General features: G+C 40.2%; 1 protein-coding gene across 1 annotated transcript in view; it reads left to right on the forward strand.

The window, feature by feature from the left end:
- PACS1 (phosphofurin acidic cluster sorting protein 1) overlaps positions 1-23,266 on the forward strand; it is a 146,748-nt gene that overhangs the window by 88,256 nt on the left and 35,226 nt on the right. The window contains exon 2 of the mRNA XM_061202085.1: positions 22,281-22,368. Coding sequence (XP_061058068.1) covers positions 22,281-22,368 — 88 coding nt within the window. The remainder of the gene's footprint in view (positions 1-22,280; positions 22,369-23,266) is intronic.

The following is a 23,266-nucleotide window of genomic DNA, read 5'->3' on the forward strand; positions in this document are numbered from 1 at the left end:
ACAACCCAAATATATATATATATATATCATATTTATAATAGATGACTATTCGGTAATAAAAAATGAATAAATAAAATACTGATACATGCAACAAATGGATAAACCTCAAAATCATTATGCTAGGTATATATCCTTTATGTACAGCTTTATAGAAGCCAGACACATATTGTGTATTTCCATTTATATGAAATGTCCAGAAAAGACAAATCTATAGAGACCGAGAATGGATTGGTTTCTTGGGGTGGTGGGGAACAGGGATTGAATATAAATGGGCAGCAAGGGATCATTTTGTTGATGGAAACATTCTAAAACTGTATTGTGGCTTCACCATCTGGTAAATTTACTAAAAATCATTGAGTTGTGCGCTTAAAATAGGTGAACTATGTAACATGTAAATTAAACCTCAATAAAATTGATGGGTTTTTTTTAAGTCAATTGTCAGTCTGATTGTTTCTTATTTGTCTTTTTTTCTCCAGGAGCTTTTAAGTCTTCTTGTCTTTGGTGTGTTCTGCAGATTTACAGTAATATGTCTGAGTGTGGATTCATTTTTATTTACCCTCCTTCGGATTTGTTGGACTTTCCAAATCTGAGAATGGGTGGCTTTGGAAAATTCTGGAGAATTCTTTGCTATTATCTCTTTGAATAATGTCCCTCCCCTAATTTCTCTATTTCTCCTAGATGTTCATTATATTTCAGATCTAACTTTTCTCTTTTCTTTTATTTCATATTTACCATTTCATTGTCACACTGATAACATTTTGTGTAATTTCGTCAGATCTGTCTTCCATGTTACAAACTCTCCATCAATTCTAATGGCCAGAGGCCATGGTGTGTGCTTGTTAGAGAATATTACTAAACAGAGGCAAATGTCAGCTCCCATTTAGTGCCTAATCTCCCTGAATTTAAAGTGGAGTGGAAAAAAAATAGAGCTTCCACCTGACAGTTTTCTAAAAAATGTTTTTAACCCTTTTTGCACTGGTACCAACTCATCTAGAATAAAAGAACCCGATACTTATGTCTGACTGTGGCACCTTTAACCTAAGACCACTTAATGTGTTCTTTATTCTAAAGTCAGCCACTAAGAGACTTTACTTATCCTATTTTCTTGTTTGCCTGGAATTGGCACTGCTTGGTGAAATGGGTTCATGAATAATCAAGTAGTCTGTATAGAAATTCCCACTCATTTTTCAAGGGCAAAATTGTAGAAAGTATGTTTACTTGTTCAACAGTATTTTCACTGAGTGCCTACTGTGTGCTGGACACTCTGTTAGGTGCTTGGATTGCTGTGGTCAGATAAAATAGCTAAAATAGATGTTGTCACTGTCCTCACTGAGCCTAGCTGGGAGACATATTAATTGAGGCTGAGGGGTACCAGACATGATCAGACTGCTGGTTCAAAAAGATCTCTAACCACAAAGTAAAGAACAAATTGAAGGGAAACAAGAGTGTAGGTAGATTGGTTAGGAGGCTGTTGCAGAAGTAGGTTTTGGTGTCTTAGACTAGGTTGGTATTGGTGATAATAGAAAGAAATGGATTTGAGAGCCCCTTCGGAGGTATCGTTGACAACACTTGATAATGGTTTGGATATGAAGGCAAGGGAGAGAGAGCTGTCGTAGGTTACTCCTAGGTTTCTTGTTTGCTTAATAGAATGGATTGTGAACAGTGAAAAGGACGAAGTTTACTAAGGAAAGTCTGGTTTTGAACATGTTGAATTTGAGATGCCATTGATACTTCCAAGTAGAACTAACTGCCAGCCAGAAAGCAGTTGAATATACAAGTCTGATGATTGGAGGAAATATGTAACTGATAAGTTGTCTCTGTATAGGTCCTTATGTATAGGTCTCCAATTCTTTGGTAAAATTCTCCATCTTTTCATCTCCTTTTTTCGTCTTTTCTCCTGTTTGTTTTTTCTTTTTTGTTGTTCCTGTTTGTTTTTTAAACCAGATTAATTATTGTTATTTTTAGGTGCTTTCCAGCTAACTCCTAACATCTGGGTCATCTTTGGGTCTCTATCAGTCTTTTTTTTCCCCCTTAGTTTTCAACTGTATGGTCCTGTCTTTTGCCATGTTTAGTAATGCCAGGCATTGTGTACAAAAATAATTGTGGGAGCTCCAGATGATGATATTTTCCTCCAGTCAGGGCTCACTTTTCCCTCTGCTTGGCTGATCACCTTAATCCAATCAGAGGCTGTGCTAGATGGAAGTTGAATTTGCAGTTCTGGTGAGGCTCAGACTTTCTAACCTCTGGTTCCCCCCAGCCCTCCAGGGTTTCCCACTGAGACCTCATGTGTTCTCAGGACCCTCTTCCCTGATAGAGACCACATTCTTAGTCTAACAAAACTGCTTTTCAGGAGATTTTTGCTTAGGTTTTTACTGCCTCATACACCATCACTATTCAGCAAACATCCTCAGAGAAAAACTGGCAGTGTGCTTAAAGCCACCATTTTGCTCATATCTGACACAAAGCCCAGATTCTCTGCCTCCTGCCCATATTCACAATCTGTAATTTACTGCAAAAGTCAGCTCTCTTCTCAAGATTCTCTTCTCTTGGCCCCTCCAGAAACTCTCTACTACTTTATTTTTTAATTTTTTTAAAGGTTTTCTCCCTATTACTTTATTTTTTTAATAAATTTGTTTATTTTATTTATTTATTTTTGGCTGCATTGGGTCTTCGTTGCTGCGCGTGGGCTTTCTCTAGTTGCGGTGAGTGGGGGCTACTCTTTGTTGCCGTGCGCAGGCTTCTCATAGCGGTGGCTTCTCTTGTTGAGGAGCATGGGCTCTAGGCACGCGGGCTGCAGTAGTTGTGGCATACAGGCTCAGTAGCGGTGACACATGGGCTTAGTTGCTCCGCGGCATGTGGGATCTTCCCGGACCAGGGCTGGAACCCGTGTCCCCTGCATTGGCAGGCGGATTCTTAACCACTCTGCCACCAGGGGAGCCCTCTACTACTTTAAAATAGACCGTTCCTATATTTTAGCCAGCTTTTTCCATTGTTCTTGGCAGGAGTGCTGATCTGCTGCAACTTCTCCATTCCTCTATGAAGTGGAGGAAGTCCAGCCTCTCTTCCTGTGAACTTCTTAAGGGTGGGGATTTTGTGTATTTTGTATTCCCTCAAAAATTATCATAGTAGTACATGGCAGATGCTTAAGAAAAATTTAGTGAATTTACTCCCCATTTTTAGTTTTTAGATCTGCCTCATCTTTTCCAGAGTCTTGAACCACTGTGATCTCTAGTTGTTCTTATTAGATATTGAGTATTTTACTAAATATTGAGTAGATCTTTAAGACTATTTAGAAGAGGTATACTATATAAATATATAAAGAATCATTTTACAACAAACACCCAAGAACCTACTACCCAATTTAAGAAAAAGAATTTAATCATTGAGTTCCTTATATATCCCTCTTTTTTCTCATCCTTTTCTCTCCCCCTCAGAGGTAACTGCTATCCTCAATACATAATTGTTTTTATCATTCGCTTGAATATTTGTCTTCCTAAACAGTGTATTATTTAGTGTTGTGTGTTTTGCGCTTTATGTACATGGATTCATATTGGGTGTATTCTGTTTTCTTACTGTTGTGTATGTCTGTAATTCATTCATCCATTGTATTACTGTGTATGCATGTATGTTGATAGACATTTGTGGTGTTAACGGATGTGTAAGTAGTATTCCATTGTATTACTGTGTATGCATGTATGTTGATAGACATTTGTGGTGTTAATGAGTTTTTTGTTTGATTTTTGTTTGTTTGTTTGGGGTTTTTGTGGGGTGAGTCACAAATAGTCATGCTAAAGACATTTTTGTGCATGTCTCCTGGTGGGTTATATCTATTAATATTCACTGTACTACAAATTAGAATAGAAGTGTTTAAAATGTTTACTTATTAACTTATTTAAAAAACAATGATTTTAAAATTAAAATAATAAAATAAAAATTAAAAATTAACATTTTTCTGAAAGAAAAACTGTGGTTTCCAAAACAAATTAATGAGAAATATGGCATGGTTTTACATTTTTTTCAAATCTTTTTACTGTCTTAATAGAAAACCACTGATTTCTCGTGTCTACTTCTGCATTCGATTTGTTACAGTATCACACATGAGTGGAAAACACTGCATATTTGGGAGAGAGTGAGAGTGAAAGAGGAAATAACACCTTAGAATTATTTTGAAAATAGTTTTGACCTTGCATACCTCCTGAAAGGATTCCAAGGGTTCCAGACCATACTTAGAGAACTACTGCCCTAGGGTCCGTTCACAGACTAAGCCCCTGAGTGTGTGCGTTCTCTGCCTTTGCTTTGTAAAGCCAAACTCTTTGCAAAAGTAGATAGACCAAGTTGCCCTCCCACCAGCAGTGTTTAATTGTTCTGATCACCGTAATCACATCACCTGATGTTGTCAGATTTATAATTTTTGCTCCTCCAGTGGAAGTGAAATAGTATCTCCCTGTGGTTTGATCTGCATTTTCCTTATTACTGATTGGTTTGGGCATCTTTTTATATGTTTATTAGCTATCTGCTTTCCTTTCCTGTTAAGTGCCTATCTAGTATTTTTCAGCTGTAATTCAAGTTTCATTCTTCCTTGTAAAGTGAGATTAAATGTTTTTTGTTAAAATAATCATTACAGAGTCAAATTGACCATTCTCATTACATATTTTTATTTGAGCAATAATTTTAACATGTGAGGGAAATATTTGAGATTTAAAACATGGTTTAGGCTTCTCCTTGATTTCTTTAAGTAGCCGTTAAGTCGCACTTTTGCAGGGGAGAACATGTGTTTGGTTTGGTTTGATATAATATTCAGCATTTAGCATCTATACCCATTCTAATTGGAGGGAATGTATTTGGCTGAAGAGGTTTCTATTTTTTATGTCTCATCTCTTTGAGCCTGTAAAATGGAAATAGTGTATTCAGTTCCAGTATTCTGGGATTCTAATCTACTTTGTTTAATCTTTACCCTTATATGAGTGGGCTTAGAATTAGTTTTATGGATTTTTTTTCCTCATTTAAACCATAGATACTTTTTATTTTTTTATTTTTAAAATTATTTATTTTATTTTATTTATTTTTGGCTGCGTTGGGTCTTTGTTGCTGCACGTGGGCTTTCTCTAGTTGTGGCGAGCAGGGGCTACTGTTCGTTGCAGTGCATGGGCTTCTTACTGCGGTGGCTTCTCTTGTTGCGGAGCACGGGCTCTAGGTGTGCGGGCTTCAGTAGTTGTGGCATGTGGGCTCAGTAGTTGTGGCTCACGGGCTTAGCTGCTCCGCGGCATGTGGGATCTTCCCTGACCAGGGCTCGAACCTGTGTCCCCTGCATTGGCAGGCGGATTCTTAACCACTGCATCACTAGGGAAGTCCTGATACTTTTTAAATAAGTGCCTTTTAGTGATTGATTATAGCCCTCTGATTTCTTTTTTTATTGAAGTATAGTTAATGTACAATGTTATATAAGTTACAGGTGTACAATATGGTGATTCACAATTTTTAAAGGTTATACTCCATGTATAGTTGTTGTAAAATACTGGCTATATTCCCGATGTTGTGCAATATATGCTTGTAGCTTATTTCATACCTAATTGTACCTCTTAATCCCCTACCCCTATATTGGCCCCACCCCTCTCCTCTCCCCACTGGTAACCACTAGTTTGTTCTCTATATCTGTGAGTCTGCTTCTTTTTTGTTATATTCACTAGTTTGTCATATATTTTAGATTCCACATATAAGTGATATCATATAATATTTGTCTTTCTCTGTCTGGCTTGTTTCACTTAGCATAGTACACTCCAAGTCCATCCATGTTGCTGCAGATGGCAAAAGTTTCACTCTTTTTTATGGCTGAGTAGTATTCCATTGTGTGTGTGTGTATATATATATATATATATACCACATCTTTATCCAGTCATCTGTTGATGGACACTTAGGTTGCTTCCATATCTTGGCAATTGTAAATAATGCTGCTATGATCATTGCGGTGCATGTATCTTTCCAAATTAGTATTTTGGGGGTTTTTTGGATATATACCCAGGAGTGGAATTGCTGGGTCATTTGGTAGTTCTATTTTTAGTTTTTTGAGAAACTTCCATTCTGTTTTCCACAGTGGCTGCACCAGTTTACATCCCCACCAGCAGTGCACGAGGGTTCACTTTCCTCCACATCCTCACCATTTTTATTTGTGTTCTTTTTGATGATGGTCATTCTGACAGGTGTGAGGTGATATCTCATTGTGGTTTTGATTTGCATTTCCCTGATGATTAGCGATGTTGAGCATCTTTTCATGTGCCTGTTGTATGGCCCTCTGATTTCTGTTCAGCCTGTTTCTTTTGCTCAAATTGTTTATTTTTTAATTTATGGATTTTCAAAACTAGAAAAAATAGTATGGTGATCCCCCATGTACCTGTCACCTAGTTTTAATAATTATCACTATTAAAAAATCTTTCTCCTAAAATGGAAATATATTTTTTGGTAAGAAAAATAGATATTTTAAAAATGTAAACAATACCAAAAAACTTAAAGAAGAAAATAAGAATAAGGTGGAATCCCACTGCCCAGCAATGACCACTGTCAGAATTTGTTTGAACGATCTTCCATTTGTGTGAAAACTGAATGTGAGAGATTTAACAAAAATGGAATTATACCATAATTATTATATTATGTTTTCTCAATTTAATATGTATAGATCTACATCATCCCTTATAGTAACTATACATTGCTTTTTATATAAATATAATATTTATTAATCAGTTCCCTATGTGTACTGCTCTATTTATCTTCTTATATAAATTTCTAAAAATGAGATTATACTTTCAAAAGGTATGCGTATTAAAATTTTAATACTTATTATGAAACTGCTCTCTAAAAACTGAAAATTGCTAGTAGGTTTCATTCCTGCCAGCGGTACATTAGATTGCCTTTTTCCCATATTCTCACAACCCTGGGTCTTGTCACTCTTTCTCATTTTTTCAGTATGGTTGATATTTGTATTTATCTGATTAGTAGTAAAATTAAATTTCTGTTTATGTTTTTTCACCACTCCTTTTTCTTCCTTTGTGAATTGCCTGTTAATATTCTTTGCCAATTTTTATTTTGAGGTATTTGTTTTTTCTGTTGATTTGTAATAACTCTTTGCATATTAAGGATTTGACATTTTATCATATCACAAATATTTTTCATTGTAGTTATTAAAATCTTTAAATCTTTTTAGGTACGTCTAGATTTCTTTTTTTATTATTGATTTTGCTATATAGAAGTTTTCTATTTTTATGTGTATCAGTCAGTTCCTTTATGGGTTCTGATTTAGTGTGATGCTTAGAAAGCCTTTCCCCACCAGAAGATTATTTTTTTAATTGTCCATATTTTCTTCTGCTACTTTTATGGCTTTCTTTTTTCTATTTAAATCTTTAATCCAGCTGAAATTTACTTTGGTGTAAGGAATAAGATAGGGATCCATCGTTGTTTTTGTTCGAATAGGTAGCCAGTTTTCCAGTACTATTTATTAATTGAGTAATTCATCTATTTCTTGCATACAGTAAATTCCTATTTATACTTGGGTCTAATTTTGGACTGTGTTCTCTTCCATTGATCTCTTTGTTTATTCTTTTCTCAATACCAAGGTATTTTAATTACTTTGGCTTTAGAATACATGTTGATATCCTATTGGGTCAAGCTCTCTTCGTTATTCTTTGTCCCTAGAAGTTTCTTGGCGTTTTTCTTTTCTTTCCTTTTTTTTTTTTTTTTTTGTTACTATGAAGTTTTTAAAACCTACAGAAAAGTAGAGAGAAGAGTTTAGTGCAGCCCCATATATATTAATCTCCTACCTTGAGCAATTTTTAAAATTTTGTCCTATTTATTTTTTTCTGAAGCATTTTGAGGTTAATTAGGAAATCATTTCCTCCTTGAATACTGCAGCAAGCATCTCTACCTACTTTCCAATTATATTTATTATTATTTTTGATTAATTAACTTATTTTTGGCTGCATTGGGTCTTCGTTGCTGCCCCAGGCTTTCTCTAGTTGCAGCGAGCGGGGGCTACTCTTCGTTGCAGTGCTCAGACTTCTCACTGTGGTGGCTTCTCGTTGGGGAGCACGGGGTCTAGGCACACGGGCTCAGTAGTTATGACGCATGGGCCCAGTTGCTCCGCGGCATGTGGGATCTTCCCGGATCAGGGATGGAACCCGTGTCCCCTGCATTGGCAGGCGGATTCTTAACTACTATGCCACCAGGGAAGTCCCTCCAATTATATTTAATTATTGGTTAGCATCTGCATTAAGCAAACTTTTGATTTTTATATATTTATTTTGATATTTTCTTAATGACTCCGCTAGCTTTTTGGTTGATTCTCTTGAGTTCTAGTACGCAGTCACACACCTGCAGATGGGATAGTTTTGTCTCCTCCTTCAGCTTCTATATCATTTATTTCTAATTACTTCAGCCAGCTTTTAAGACCAGTTTTACGTAAGTAGCAGAGATAGGCCTATATATTGTTCCTGTCTTCAGAAGGAATGCTCTGGTCTCTCATCTTCAATCCTGATGCTGACTATATGGAAAGTATATATGTTTAAAGTTTATGTTAAGGAGGTATTTTTCTATTGTTCTTTTCCCAAGGGTCTTTTTAAATTAGGAATGCATGTTGAATTTGATCAAATCCCTTTTCAGCATCTAATAACATAATTGTATTTTTTTTCCAACTTATTAATGTGATAACATGTATTACTAAGTCCCTAATATTCAACCATGGGAGTCTCCTTGGATATGATATATTTTTTTTTTCATATATTTTATTGGTTCTTGCCCCTGTTATTTTTGGCTGCACCCTAGAGGGTTTTTGCTTGTTTGTTTTTGTTCTTCCCACACATGCCCTCTGCCTCTATCACTGAAACACATGGATTAAGGGGTTGTCACAATGAAGGACAGTAATTTAAGTGACTAGGACTTGTCCGATGCTGACGGCATGTACACTTTTTGAGCACTTCTGATGTGCCAGGCTCTGTGCTAGGTGCTTTCCCATTTGCTAGTTCACACGGCAGTTCTGTTTTATAGATGAGAGAACGTACACTTCAGTCTCTTCTGTCTTACTAAGGGGTTGCAGACCTGAGAATTTTCCTGTCTGATTTTAATAGGCAAGCCCCCTCCGCACGTCCCCACACCTTCGAGGCCTGTTTTCCCATCCAGAACACTATCATCAAGAACTTTGTAGAAAGAGGGGAAGATGTTATAAATCTTGTTGGTATGTGCAAGTGATTGGCATTTATACTCCAAAGATAAACATATCCTGCGTAGCTGAAAATTAGGGATTTATTCATAACCTTACATTCCTCTACTTCGTAGAGTCATATCCGATGGCTGGGGAATAAAACGTGTCTAAGCATCTTCCTGGGTTCTGTTTCTTGTTTGGGTCTAAGTTTTTCTCATTCTCTGGTGTTTCTCCATTTGAACAATGCCTAGTGCCGTCTGATTTCTTGCGAGACAGTTAGAGACAGGAAATCTTTTTTCCTCTTATCCATTCACTGGAAAATCCACTCTCCTCTGCATCTCATTCAGCCCATCCCTTCCAAGTTGTGCCTTTCCGGATGATAATTTAGTCACTTTACTTCTTAAAAATCTGCTTTAGGGCTACTTATTTTAAAATAATAATGCCTTAGTTAATTGTTTCACAGTGAAAATTACGCTATTTCACGTGAAGTAGTAATTTCAATATCTACATAGTCAAATAACTTCGTAAGCAGTAAAATACACTGCTCAGAAATTTACCTTTCACGTTATTGTTATTGAAGCTCATGCAGACTTCTACAGGCGCCCTGTTAAAATGGAGACAGTTTTAGAAATGGAGTTACTCTCACAAAGAAAAACCTTTCCCATAATTTTTTTCTATTGATTTGCACTTTATCCTGATAAATGCTGTTGTAGGGGGAAGGCAGAGCTCACTCTTCCCATTTTAGGATTAAAGAACTGCAGGGGAGAAAAGCAAGACTTGCTCACGTGACACAGCCATTTCTTGTTGGGACAAAAGAATGATCCAGGTCACTTGGCTTCTGGTCCAGCATTTATCTGCTCTGGTCCCAAGAGGACCGTCGGTTTGGTTCAGAGACTAGCTCTTCAGTTTTTTATTTCATCCAGATCTTTGTTTCTCCTTTCTTCCCCCTTTTCTGTCTAAAATATGGCCACTTCATTGTTCACTGATACCCTATCAGAATGGGGATGGGGGCCGGGGATGGAATATGAGACTGTTTCTCTCCTGGTGAGCCCCTCTAGTTCTGGTTTGCTTGGGGATAAGTTTGAAACAGCTGTGAAATGCAGATTGGAGATCATCTGTAGATAGCACTTAAGGCTGTTTCTCTTTTATCTTACAGCAAAGCACAAACTAGAATAATTTAGAAGGTTTCAAAAGATTCTTATTATATTTTTGTTCCATTTTCTACCTAGTTATCAAGCTTTATTTTTATTCTTTCAGATTTAGTCTAATAGGATCTAAAGATAACAATTTCTTGAGAGAATTTACTTGGACTCAAATAATATATCCTCACTGAAGCCGCAGCTCAATTACTCGTGATCTTCTTTTATGTAACTTAGTACTTGTATTATGTATGCACTGTTACATTTGTTGGCAAATTTTTCAATATACTTAATTCCCATCCTCTCAAAAACTGCTCAAAAGCAGAGATTATGCCTCATGTTTCTATGTACCTCACATCTTCTAGCATAGAGCTGAAGTTCAGAGAAGATGTGCAGTAAATGGTTGATGGAGATCCTGCTGGGCAAAGAGAAGGTCTTTAACCCAATTCTAGATGCCGTCAGTGTTCCTCTGACTTCATCCTTCCTGTGGATGATCACAGTGAAGATGTTCTCCACGAGGGCTCGAGTGCCCGTGAAGTGGGAGAGAAATGGCCCAGTGCAGGGAATGAGGGTAGAGACCAGGAGCTCCCTTCTCTTTACAAGGGCAGTTGCCTCACTGCTCTTATTGGAAGGAAGTTGATCCCATAGAAGAGCAAACCAAACACAGGCTTAAACAGTAAACAAGTAAGAGTGATGATGATGATGATGGTAATGCTGATGGGTCCAAGTGTAGCGTTTACTGCATCTCACCATATGCCAGGCCCTGTGCTGCCTTTCAGTCTCTCAGTTAATCCGGATCGCAGTGTTATTAAGTAGAAAGGGTTATCTTCATTTTATGTGAGAAAACTGAGGCAAAGGGGTCACCAGGGTTACCTAACAAGGAAATAAGGGGTGGGATCAGGAAAAGATCAAGATGCAGAAGGAAGGACCACTTTGAGTAATCAGGGGACCATGATTTGATGTTTTATTATTTTGTTAATAATGGACTTAACTAAGATTTCCACGTGGAGTCTTTAAAAATGACAGTAAACAAGTCCTGTTATCAATATATTTTCAAAATTCCTTTGCAGAGAGCAAGATTATCTTTGAGCTGAATAACCTGGGATCCTGCTTTATAAGTCCTTTGGATTCCAGCCATCTTTGTGGTATTGTTTTACTTTAAACCATTGATTTCTTTGAGTTCTAGTACCTAGAGGCGTGCCTTTCTCTGTCTGGCTTTTCACTGACGTTCCGGAGGTGGACTAGCTGGGGAACCCCAGCCACACCTTCTATTTGAAACCCCCTTTGATTAAGGACTTTTAGCTAGAACTGCCCTCCCACCTCATCCCCAGATGAGGAGGTGGGTAAGAGGGTGGGGTACAGAGGGGTCTTCATTCAGCTCCCATATTTCTAAGTGGTGCTGTGGGACCTGCTTCCAACCCTCTGTACCCTGGAGATTCCTAGTTAGCTCTCTGAAGTGCAGAAGACTAGGGATTTGGTTCTTTTGGGGATCATGGAAAGAATCTTTTTTTCCTTCAACTTTTGAGAAATCTTCCTTTCCTTCCATAAGGATGGGAGTTGGGATTTCCTCATAGGGCATCACCCATTAAAACGGACTTTAGGAATAATTCAGCTGGTTATCTTAAAAGTATCCGGGAGCTGGTGACTAAAGTCCTAACATCTTGGGTATCTATTCCCATATATTAATAATAGGTTTACCAGGACTTCCCTGGTGACGCAGTCGTTAAGAATCCGCCTGCCAATGCAGGGGACACGTGTTCGAGCCCTGGTCCGGGAAGATCCCACATGCCGCGGAGCAGCTAAGCCCGTGTGCCACAACTACTGAGCCTGCACTCTAGAGCCTATGAGCCACAACTACTGAGCCTGCGTGCCACAACTACTGAAGCCCGTGTGCCTAGAGCCCGTGCTCCACAGCAAGAGAAGCCACCGCGATGAGAAGCCCACTTGCCGCAACTAGAGAAAGCCCGCGCACAGCAACGAAGACCCAACGCAGCCAAAATAAATGAATTAATTTTAAAAAAAAAGAATAGGTTCACCTGCGTATAACAAAAAATAAGAAAAGATTTATATAAGATAGCGGCTTATTGCTTTCTCACATAAAAAATAAAAATTCCAGAGGTGAACAGTCCAGGGCTGATAGAGCAGCTCCCATGGTGTCATCAGGGATCCTGGCTCCTCTCTTTCTAATTGACGTTCCTGACACATGGATTGAATTATCACAGTTTCCTCATGGTCCAAGTTAGCTGCCGGAGCTCAGGCCATCAGCCTGCATCACAGACCAGAAGAAGGAGAAAGGATAAGAGAGGGTCCTGTCACGTGAGTGAGCTCCCTTAAAAAAAAATCTTCCCACACGTCCTACCTAATACGTCCACTTACACATTGGCCAGATTTCAGTCACGTGTTCTCACCTAGCTGCAAAGGAAGCTGGAAAGCATGGTCTTTTATTTCAGGAAGCAACATGCTCGGCTAAAAACTGGTGCTCTGTTATTAAGTAGGAAGGGGAAGATAGATGTTGGGTAGGCAATTAGCAGACTCTAGCACACTGGGTAGAACCTTCCTTTTAAAACAAAACAGCTTTGGACTTCCCTGGTGGTGCAGTGGTTAAGACTCCTCCTGCCAATGCAGGGGACACGGGTTCAATCGCTGGTCCGGGAAGATCCCACATGCCGCGGAGCAGCTAAGCCTGTGCACCACAACTACTGAAGCCTGCGCACCTAGTGCCCGTGTTCTGCAACAAGAGAAGCCACTGCAAGGAGAAGCCCGCACACCACAATGAAGAGTAGTCCCTGCTCGCCGCAACTAGGGAAAGCCCGTGCGCAGCAACGAAGACCCAATGCAGGCAAAAATAAATAAATAAAATATAAATAAATTTTAAAAACAGCTTTATTGAAGTATAATTGATATACAATAAACTGCACATATTTAAAGTGTATAATTTGACAACTTTTGACACAAATACACTGTGAAACCATCACCACAATGAAGATAATGAACATATCCATCACTCCAAATGTACCCTTTGTAATTGCTCCTTCCTGCCCCCTCTATGTCGGGGGTCCCCAAGATCACTGCCAGGTTTGATTTTTTTTTTTAATTAATTAATTTTTTTGGCTGCATTGGGTCTTTGTTGCTGTGCACAGGCTTTCTCTAGTTGCGGCGAGTGGGGGTTACTCTTCATTGCGGTGCACGGGCTTCTCATTGTGGTGGCTTCTGTTGTTGCGGAGCATGGGCTCTAGGCACGGGGGCTTCAGTAGTTGTGGCTCGTGGGCTCTAGAGCGCAGGCTCAGTAGTTATGGCACACGGGCTTAGTTGCTCCGCGGCATGTGGGATCTTCCCGGACCAGGGCTTGAACCCGTGTCCCCTGCATTGGCAGGCGGATTCTTAACCACTGCGCCACCAGGGAAGTCCAGGTTTGATGATTCTTTTTTTTTTTTTTTTTAATTAATTTTACAGTACATTTATTTATTTATTTATTTATTTATTCATTCATTCTTGGCTGTGTTGGGTCTTCGTTTCTGTGCGAGGGCTCTCTCCAGTTGCGGCAAGCAGGGGCCACTCTTCATCGCAGTGCACGGGCCTCTCACTATCGCGGCCTCTCTTGTTGTGGAGCACAGGCTCCAGACGCGCAGGCTCAGCAGTTGTGGCTCACGGGTCCAGCCTCTCCGTGGCATTTGGGATCCTCCCAGACCAGGGCTCGAACCCATGTGCCCTGCACCGGCAGGCAGATTCCCAACCACTGCGCCACCAGGGAAGCCCCCAGGTTTGATGATTCTTAGGAGAACTCACAGGACTCAGAATATAGTTGTAGTCACAGCTATGATTTATTTCAGTTACAGGATACAAAAGCCAAGTCAGGGGGATAAAGTCTAGAGGAAACCAGGTGCAAGATTCCAAGAGTCCTTCCCCATTGGAGCCACACGGGACATAATTCCTCCAGCACTGGATTGTGACAATGCATATGAAATGTTCTTACCAGGGAAGCTCCTTAGAGACGTACTGCCCAGATTCTTACTGGGGGCTGGCCAGTTGGGTACCCTCTTCCTAGCACATACCAAAATTCCAGACTCCCAGAGGGCAACATGTATTCAGCATAAACCACATCATTTGCAAAAAACAGTTTAGGCACAGAGAGCCACTCTTACCAGTTCTGGAAGCCCTCCCAAGATCCAAGTACCAGATGTCAGGCAAGGGCCCATCTTGTAAGCAGACCTTTCCTCAGGCCTGCTAGTTAATGCTTTTCTGTACACCACCACCCCTTCCCCATCCTAAGGTAACCACAGGTCTGCCTTCTGTCACTAAAGGTTTGCATTTTCTAGAATAGTTTGTACCTCTTTTTTGGCTTCTTTCACTCAGAATTATTTTGAGTTCATTCATGTCATGTGCATCAGTAGTTCATCCTTTTTTAGTGTTAAGTAATATTCCATTGTATGGATATACCAGTTTGTTTATCCATTCATCTGTTGGTGGACACTTAGGTTGTTTCTAGTTTGGAGCTATTTCAAATAAAGCTGCTGTGAACATTCAGGTACAGTTCTTTGTATGGGAATATATATTTCCTTTTCTCTTGGGTAAATACACAGGAGTGGAATGACTGGATCATATGGTAGGTGTCGGTATAACTTTTTAAGAAACTGCTGAACTGTTTTCCAGAGTGACTGTACATTTTACATTCCCGTCCACAGTGTGAGTTTCAGTTGCTCCACATCCTCACCAACAGTGAGTGATGACCAGTCTTTTAAATTTAGATTTTCAAACAGGAAGGTAGTGGTCTCTCATTGTGATTGTAATTTGCATTTTCCTAATGACTGGTAAGGTTGAGCATCTCTTCATATGTCTTGCCTTCTGTATACCTTCTTTGGTGAAGCGTTTGATCAAAACATTTGCCCATTTTTTTCACTGGGATGTTTGTTTTCCTAACATCAAAACTTGAGAATTCTCTACATATTCTGGACACAAATCTGTTATCAAATAGGTGATTTGCAAGTATTTTATCCCACTCTATGGCTTGTCTTTTCATTCTCTTAATAGCATCTTTCAAATTCATTTTGACAAAGTCCAATTTTCTCATTTTTTTCTTTTAGGGATTGTTCTTTGGTGTCATGTCTAAGGAATCTTTGCCTAACCCAAGGTTCCAAACATTTTCTCCTGTGTTTTTTCCTTAGAAGTTTTATAATTTTATGTTTTACATTTAGATTTGTAGTCCATTTTGAATTAATTTCTGTAGACAATTTAAGGTATGAATTGAAATTCCGTTTTTTTTAATATGGGTATCCACCTCAAACAAGGTATGTCTCTCTATTTAGGTCTTCTTTACTTTCTCTCAGCAATGTTTTATAATTTTCAGTGTGCAGGTCTTGTACGTTATTTGTCAGATTTATCCCTGTATATGTCATTTTTTTGGATGCAGTTGTAAATTGTATTTTTTCAAGTTTCAACTTCTAATTATTTTTTGCTAGTATATAGAAATACCATTGATTTTTGTATATTGATTATATTGATCTTGTTTCCTGCAACTTTTCTAAACTCACTTATTATTCTAATATTTTTTTGAAGATTACATCAAATTTTCTGCATAGATAATCACATCATCTGAAAATAAATTCCAATCTTAGATACCTTTTTTTTTCCTTAATTTATTTGGTTGCACTGGGTCTTAGTTGCAGCAGGTGGGCTCCTTAGTTGCGGCATGCAAACTCTTAGTTGTGGCATGCATGTGGGATCTAGTTCCCTGACCAGGGGTCAAACCCAGGCCCCTTGCATTGGGAGCGCGGAGTCTTAACCACTGTGCCACCAGGGAAGCCCTGCATTCCTGAGATAAAACCTACTTGGTCGAGGTATATTATTCTTTTTACATATATTGATATTTTAATATATTGTTTATAATATTTTGGATGTATTGAGTTAAATAAAATATATTATTAAAGTTAATTTCACCTTTCTTTTTACTTTTTAAAAAATATGGCTATCAGGAGAAATTTAAATTACAAATGTGGCTTGCACTATATTTCTGTTGGACAGGAAGTTTACAGTCAGGATACGGGGATAGAGCTAAGATTGAAACAGATTTGCTGTCTCCCAGTTCCTTTCCTCCCATTCTCTCTTAAATTTATTCCGGTTAGGCTTTCGTTTTCACTTTTCCAGTGAAACCGCCCTTGTTGAGGTCCTCAGTGGCTTCCATATCGCTAAATTCAGTGATCAGTTTTCAGTGCCCCTCTTGACCCATCAGCAGCAAGTGATACAGCTGACCATTCCCTCTTGGCTTCTAGAATACCGCGTTCGTTTGATATTCCCCCTGCCTCACTGGTTAATTCTTCTTCATATCCTTTGCTAGTTCATCCTCTTCATCTCTCTGTCTTAATGTTGAAATATTCTTGGGCTCAGTCCTGGTCCTCTTCTCTGTATACTCACTCGTCCTCATGATTTTAAATTCCATCTTTATGCCGCACTTCCGTCTTGATGTTCCCAGCCCATAGGCAGACTTGTGTATCTAACTCTCTGCTCAACATCTCTACTAGACATCTCAAATTTAAAATGTCCAAAATTGAACTCTCGATCTTAAACTCCCAAAACCTGCTTTGCCCAGAGTTTTCCCCATCTCAGTTAATAATAACCCCTCTTTCCCGATGTTCAGGCCCAAAAGCCTGTATCTTCAACAATATATCCAAAATTCAAACCATTTTTCACCACCTCCACTGCCCCTACCCTCCAAACCTCTGCCGTCTGTTGCTTGCACTACTGCAGTTGCTTTCTAACTCTCAACCTTTTCCCCTTTTCCCTTTGCTTCCCTCCATCCTGTCCTAATAGAACAGCTAAAAGAATCCTATTAAAATGTAAAACAGGTCACGTCTCTCTCACTTAAAGCCAATGGCTCCCCATTTCTTGCAGAGTAAGAGCCAAATCCTTACTGTGGTTTACAAGGCTTTGCATGGCTGGTATGGCTCCACTACCCACAAAGCATGTCTTTGACCTTGTCCCACACCACTGTCACCCTTGCTCCCTCTGCCTCAGCTCCACTGGCCTTAATATTTCTCAAGCAGACCAGGTGTGCTCCTTTGCACTTCCTTCCCTTAATCTAGAACTTCTCAGTGAGGCCTACCCTGACCACCTTACTTAAAATTACAATGCTCCCTGCCCTCCTCTGCCTCACACTCACAATCCCCCTCACCTAGCTCTATCTTAACACAATCTAACATACTATGTAATTTATTTAATAATTATGTTTATTGTTATTGACTGTCTTTTCTCTAGAACATAAATTCCATGACAGGAATTTCGTCTGCTTTGTTTAGTGGTGCATCTCAAGTGACTGGAACAGTGCCTGGTTCAGCGTAGGCTGATGGATGACTGACAGAGTAATATGACAGAACTGTAATTCAGACCAGCTTATGTCTGACTCGAAAGCCTTCATTCTGCTCTTAAAAATTTTTTTTTGATGTGTAGTTTGTGTACAGTGTGGTGCGTGGGTCTTGAATATAAAGCAGCTCTGTGGATTTTTGCAGGTGTGACTATCCATGTGGCCACCGTCGTGGGTTCTCAGTCACCCCAAAGGGTTCCTTTATGACCCTTCCCAGTCAATGTCTCCACCTGCCTCAGTTACTGAACTGGCTCCTATCGCCATGCATTGGTCTTACGTATCCTTGAACTTCATATGAGTGGAATCATATAGTCTTTTGCGTCTGCCTTTTTTAGCTTAGCACAGTGTTTTTGAAGTTCGTCCATGTTGTCCCATGCATCAGTAGCTTGTCGTCTTTGTATGCCACAATTCGTTTGTCCATCCTGTTAGTGGACACTTAGGCTGTTTCCAGTTTAGGGCTGCTCTGAACATTCTGTCTTTGTGTGGCCTGTGCCCTCATTTTTCTCGGCTTCTCTTGGGACCTGGGCAGAGGAATAGGCATATATTTAATATCTACTAATAAACTACCAGGTAGTTTCTCAGATATCTGTATGATTTTGCACTCTTACCAGCCATGTAGGGGACTTCTGGTTAGTCCACATCTTCACTAGCACTTGGAATTACCAGTCTTTATGATTTTAGTGTAAAGTTATTTTCTGCTGTAGAAAAACTGATTAAAGCTGGAGTATGGTCAGGGAAGAACTCTTCTTTCAGGCCTTGGGTACTGTATTTTTACTGCATATGAAGTGCCCAACCAATAAAACATATGGTAACAAAAAACCCTAGAATCAGCATCTAACTCAGCCTCTTACTTGTTGAGACACCTCCGTCGGAACATCTTGCCAGACTCAGTCATCCTCAGAACTATATCTGGGACTGTTTCGATCAGTATTGTGTGAGTGTGGGTTTAAGGAGAAATGTGTCTTATTTACTCAAGAGTTTTTCCATTATATTGAGATATATGTTGAAAATATTTACTTGTAATTAAAATAATTTCTTCTTATCTTCAAATAAGTGCCCTGTATTAATTTTAATTGGGTTCTGACCTAAGATAAACCTAAGTTTGCATCTTGGCTCAACCACTTTCTTGTGTGACCTTGGGCAAGTTTCTTAATCCTTCTCAACATCCTTATCTGTAAGATAGGTGGAGTACCCCACCTCTTAGAATTGTTGTAAGACTTACATGAAATAGTGAAATGTATCTCAAGCAACTGGTACATGGTAGATGCTTAATGAGTCACATTTTCTTATGCTTTGAAGAACCAGAATACATTTAAGTCCCCACATCCCCTTGAGTGATAGCATTAAAAACAAACAAAAAGACCTGTTGAACTGATTGCCAATAGTATGGAAATCAATGTGGCATGTCTGGTTTCTGAGCAAACACTAAACACATCCAGTCTTGCTATTATTTTGTTACCTAAGGTACTAGATCATTGTTGGCTTTCTTCTTGACATAAGGTGCTGTGGCATAAAGGTTTGTTTATTTATTCACCAAATATTTATTGGTATATGATGTGTTTTTCCCTCCTAACAAAATTCCACCATATTACCTATTACAATATTTTATATGTTATGTAAGAGGAAAGATGGTCCAGAGCCTCATGGGACATAGAAGAACTGAGGACAAGGAGTGTCATGTAAGTCGTTGCTTGTCTTCCCCACCAGACTTTGTAATCTCCATGAGGCTATGGACCATGTCCTCTAAACTCCCACTAACCCAGTGCCTGGCGTACAGGAGATGCTCTCTCAACGTGTGGAATGTGTGAGAGGGTGAAGGATCACAAGCGGAGGGGAAGAAACACGTGTGTTCCCAGTTTATTCCTGTGACTCTTCTTTTCTTGCAGTGAGTTTATTCAGCACCGGCGCATCTGTCTGTAGGTGCTTTGGAAACAAACAAAAACCCAACTTATCAGAAGCATTTGTAATCAGCAGCCTTAGATGAGGAACGAAATTGGGCATATCCAGTCTTTTCCATTTGTTCATCCCAGTCGTGTTCCTTCCCTTTCCTTTCCAGCAAGGCTTGAAAATCAGCTGAACAGTGTAGTTAGTAACATTTCTTAGTAGTCAACTATGTGAAATGTAATAATCCCTTGGGTGTTGGCAGAACCACAGTTCCTTTTGGGCCAGCACGTTTCTACTCTGAAGGGAAAGGAGAAACAAGTGATGCTGTGGGTAGCTGTTGATGGGCGGGGAGAGGGGGCGGCGATCATGAACCGTGGTGACTCCAGTTTAACAAACCTGAACGTGTTTCAGGAGCACAGGTGCGGGAGCTCCAGTCATTGGCTGAGGAGGCAGCTGTGTAGTGGAGGCCTCAGGTCTTAAGAGGAGAAGCGTATTAGCTCCTACAGCTGCTATAACAAATGACCACGGACTTCGTGGCTTAAAACAAAACACACATTTATTTTCACAGTTCTGGAGATCAGAAGTCCAAAATGGGTTTCACTGGGCCAAAATAAAGGTGGTGGCAAGGCTGCGTTTCTTCTGGAGGCTCCAGGGAGCATCGGTTTCCTTGCCTTTTCCAGCTTCTAGAGGCTGCCTGTATTCCTTGGCCCCTGACCCTGGGGTTCTTCCATCTTCCACTCCGACTTCTGCTTCCATGGTCACATCTCATTCTCTGACTTGGGCCCTCCTGCCTCCCTCTTATAAAGACTTGTGATTGTAATGGACCCATCCAGATAATCCAGGTTCATCTCCCTACCTTAATGTAATCGCATCTGCGGAGTCCCTTTTGCCATGTAAAAAGTTTACAGGTTCTGAGGATTAGGAGATATTATTTGCCTACCACAAGGAGATTGGAGTTAGAATCTAGCTCTGTCACTTACTAGCTGTGGGAATTTAGCTGAGTCACTACTCTTTTTAGAATCTGTTTCCCGGGACTTCCCTGGCGGTGCAATGGTTAAGAATCCGCCTGCCAATGCAGGGGTCACAGGTTCGATCCCTGGTCCGGGAAGATCCTACCTGCCGTGGAGCAACTAAGCCCATGTGCCACAACTACTGAGCCTGCACTCTAGAGCCCGCGACCCACAGCTGCTGAGCCCGCGTGCCACAACTACTGAAGCCCACGCACCTAGAGCCCGTGCTCCGCAACAAGAGAAGCCACCACAATGAGAAGCCCGCGCCCCGCAACAAAGAGTAGTCCCCGCTCGCCGTAACTAGAGAAAGCCCATGTGCAGCAACGAAGACCCAACGCAGCCAAAAATAAATAAAATTTTTAAAAAAAGAATCTGTTTCCTCTTCTGTTATATGGGTAGAGCAGTGACCCCTGCCCCACCCCACCCCACCCCCTACACACACACACACACACACACACACATACACAGAGTCATGTTTTTGAGGTCTGGATGAAATAATATATATGAAAAGACTTGATAGGCTTTCTTTTAGTTGATTTTGATTGTGACTTAAAGCAAAAGGAAAGAAAGAGTTTTATTTGCTTCGTGTTAGCAGATCTTAGCAAGTGTTTGGGGTGAGGGTGAATTCAAAATTAGAATTCAATTCTGTTGATCTGGATTTGTCCCCCTTTTTTCATGAATTACATGAATTTCTTCAACATGTATTCTTGTTCACCTGGTTTTAGCTAGAGGCCGTTTTAAGAAAGTGTTAAACTTCATTAACAAATATTTGCTGAGCAGCTGTACTGGGCCCTGCCCTTTGGAAGAAGGCCCAGAGGTTAGAGAGTGGGCACGCGAGGAGCAGAAATGAATTCAGGGCAACTGGAGCTTAGAGAGTAAGGAGGAGGCCCAGAGGTGACACCGATGGGAAGCAGGGGGAAAATGAGCACCAGACCGAGTCGGGGTCTCAGGACCTGACTCGGGTTGGCAGCATCCCACCTACAACTTTCCATCCTCCAGAACCTCACTGGGGAAAAGGATGTTTTAAGGACTTGAACCACTCAAACCAGAAGCAGAAAGGCAGCATCTGCAGTTTCCCTCCCAACTCCTCCTAGAAACCCAGGGTAGCCCTGCCTTGGGAGGCCAAGGTCGAGTCACATTAGAGATGCCAAGACTCCAGAGTGAGGGACAGTCCCATTGCTTTTAATTAAGGGGAATTTCCTCATTGTGGCACTGAAGATTTTCTGCATGTTTGAAGCAAAGTTTGGCTGAAATTGAATTTGTGGTGATTTAAAGCATTTCCTGCCAAATGGTTTCTTTTGTTTGTGTGGATTTTCTCTTTGTTGCTACAGATTTACGTCTGTAAATGTTTCAGGTGTGATTAGACATAAGGTGGAAGTGGAACTGGGCAAGCAAAATAAACACTGATGCCCCTCCCTGGTCTACTCCCTGCTCCCAGAAACTGCTCCCACATATTAGGAGTGAAAAGGCATCTTGGTTTTGGCTGGAGATAAAGGAGCATCCACAGACATTCATGGAATAATGTACCTTTTTGACACTTACCAAGTACAGAAGTTAAATAAGAGGGATGCTGTTTTACTGATGGTGGACACAGTAAACAGCATTCTAACATTCTTCCTTTAGGTAAAGCAGCATTTCCTCAACAGATTGTCACTTTTCTCATAAGTTCCTTACATTTGACTCGATCTTCTTTCTCTAAATTCTTCTAGGCTGTTCAGCTTGACCCTGAAGAAACTTGTCATGCTAAAAGAAATGGACAAAGACCTTAACTCAGTGGTCATCGCTGTGAAGCTGCAGGTGAGTTGAACAGGATTGTTTGTTCAGGACCCAAGGAAGCTAGATAACCTTGTGCCCACTGTCGGGGCTTCAGAGATGCTGGTAGGGGACCAGCTCTCCCGTCCTTCACTCAGCAAAGCAGGTGCAATAGTGGGAAGACGATTGAGCTCATGCGACCTACTGCCTCCCAGTTCTGCATCTTAGTTAAAGCACTCAGTCGCTTTAAACCTTGGTTTCTTTGTCTGAAGGATAAAAGTGGCTCTCCCTGCCCTGCCTGTCTAACAGGATTAGCATGAAGATCAGGAAATTCAGAAGTTACTAGGGTGGCTTGTGTAGGTTTCAGTCTTATTCCTGGGATTTCTGGGTATAAGGAGATGTATGGGCTGGGGAAGCAGCTTTGGCAGTTTTCTGTAGGGTGGAAGAAACTCGTAGGTTATTATTTCAGACTTGACAGTTTAAAATTTACGGGGGTATTTTGTCTTCTGAGTCATCCCCACATTTAATTCCTTGAAATTACCTCAGTATCTCCAAGGGACCCAAAGTATTTCACAAACATTCATATTCTAAGCATTCGGAATTTCAGTTTCAGGAGAAACTGAACTCCAGAAAGGTCAAGGAACTTACCTGTTGCCAGGTGACACCAGGTGGCAGAAGTGGGACTAGAAACCAGAGAGCCAGTAACGTATGTAGACATTAAACTCCGACACCAGGGCTTCCTTAACCGATCAGTCCCTTTTGATGACGATCCCTAAAACTTACTGAGAGTCTGAAGTGCCTCTGGAACCATTAAACGATGGAATCCTTCAGCTTAAGAATGGTGTATTTACTGAGTTCTATTTCATGGAAAAATAGTGAGCTGTAAGGAAACTCACTACTAACCAGAACATTTGATTCCTGGCTCACCTGTTTGTTGTGCAGC

The sequence above is a fragment of the Eubalaena glacialis genome, chromosome 10 (genome assembly GCF_028564815.1).
Source record: "Eubalaena glacialis isolate mEubGla1 chromosome 10, mEubGla1.1.hap2.+ XY, whole genome shotgun sequence".
NCBI lineage: Eukaryota > Metazoa > Chordata > Mammalia > Artiodactyla > Balaenidae > Eubalaena > Eubalaena glacialis.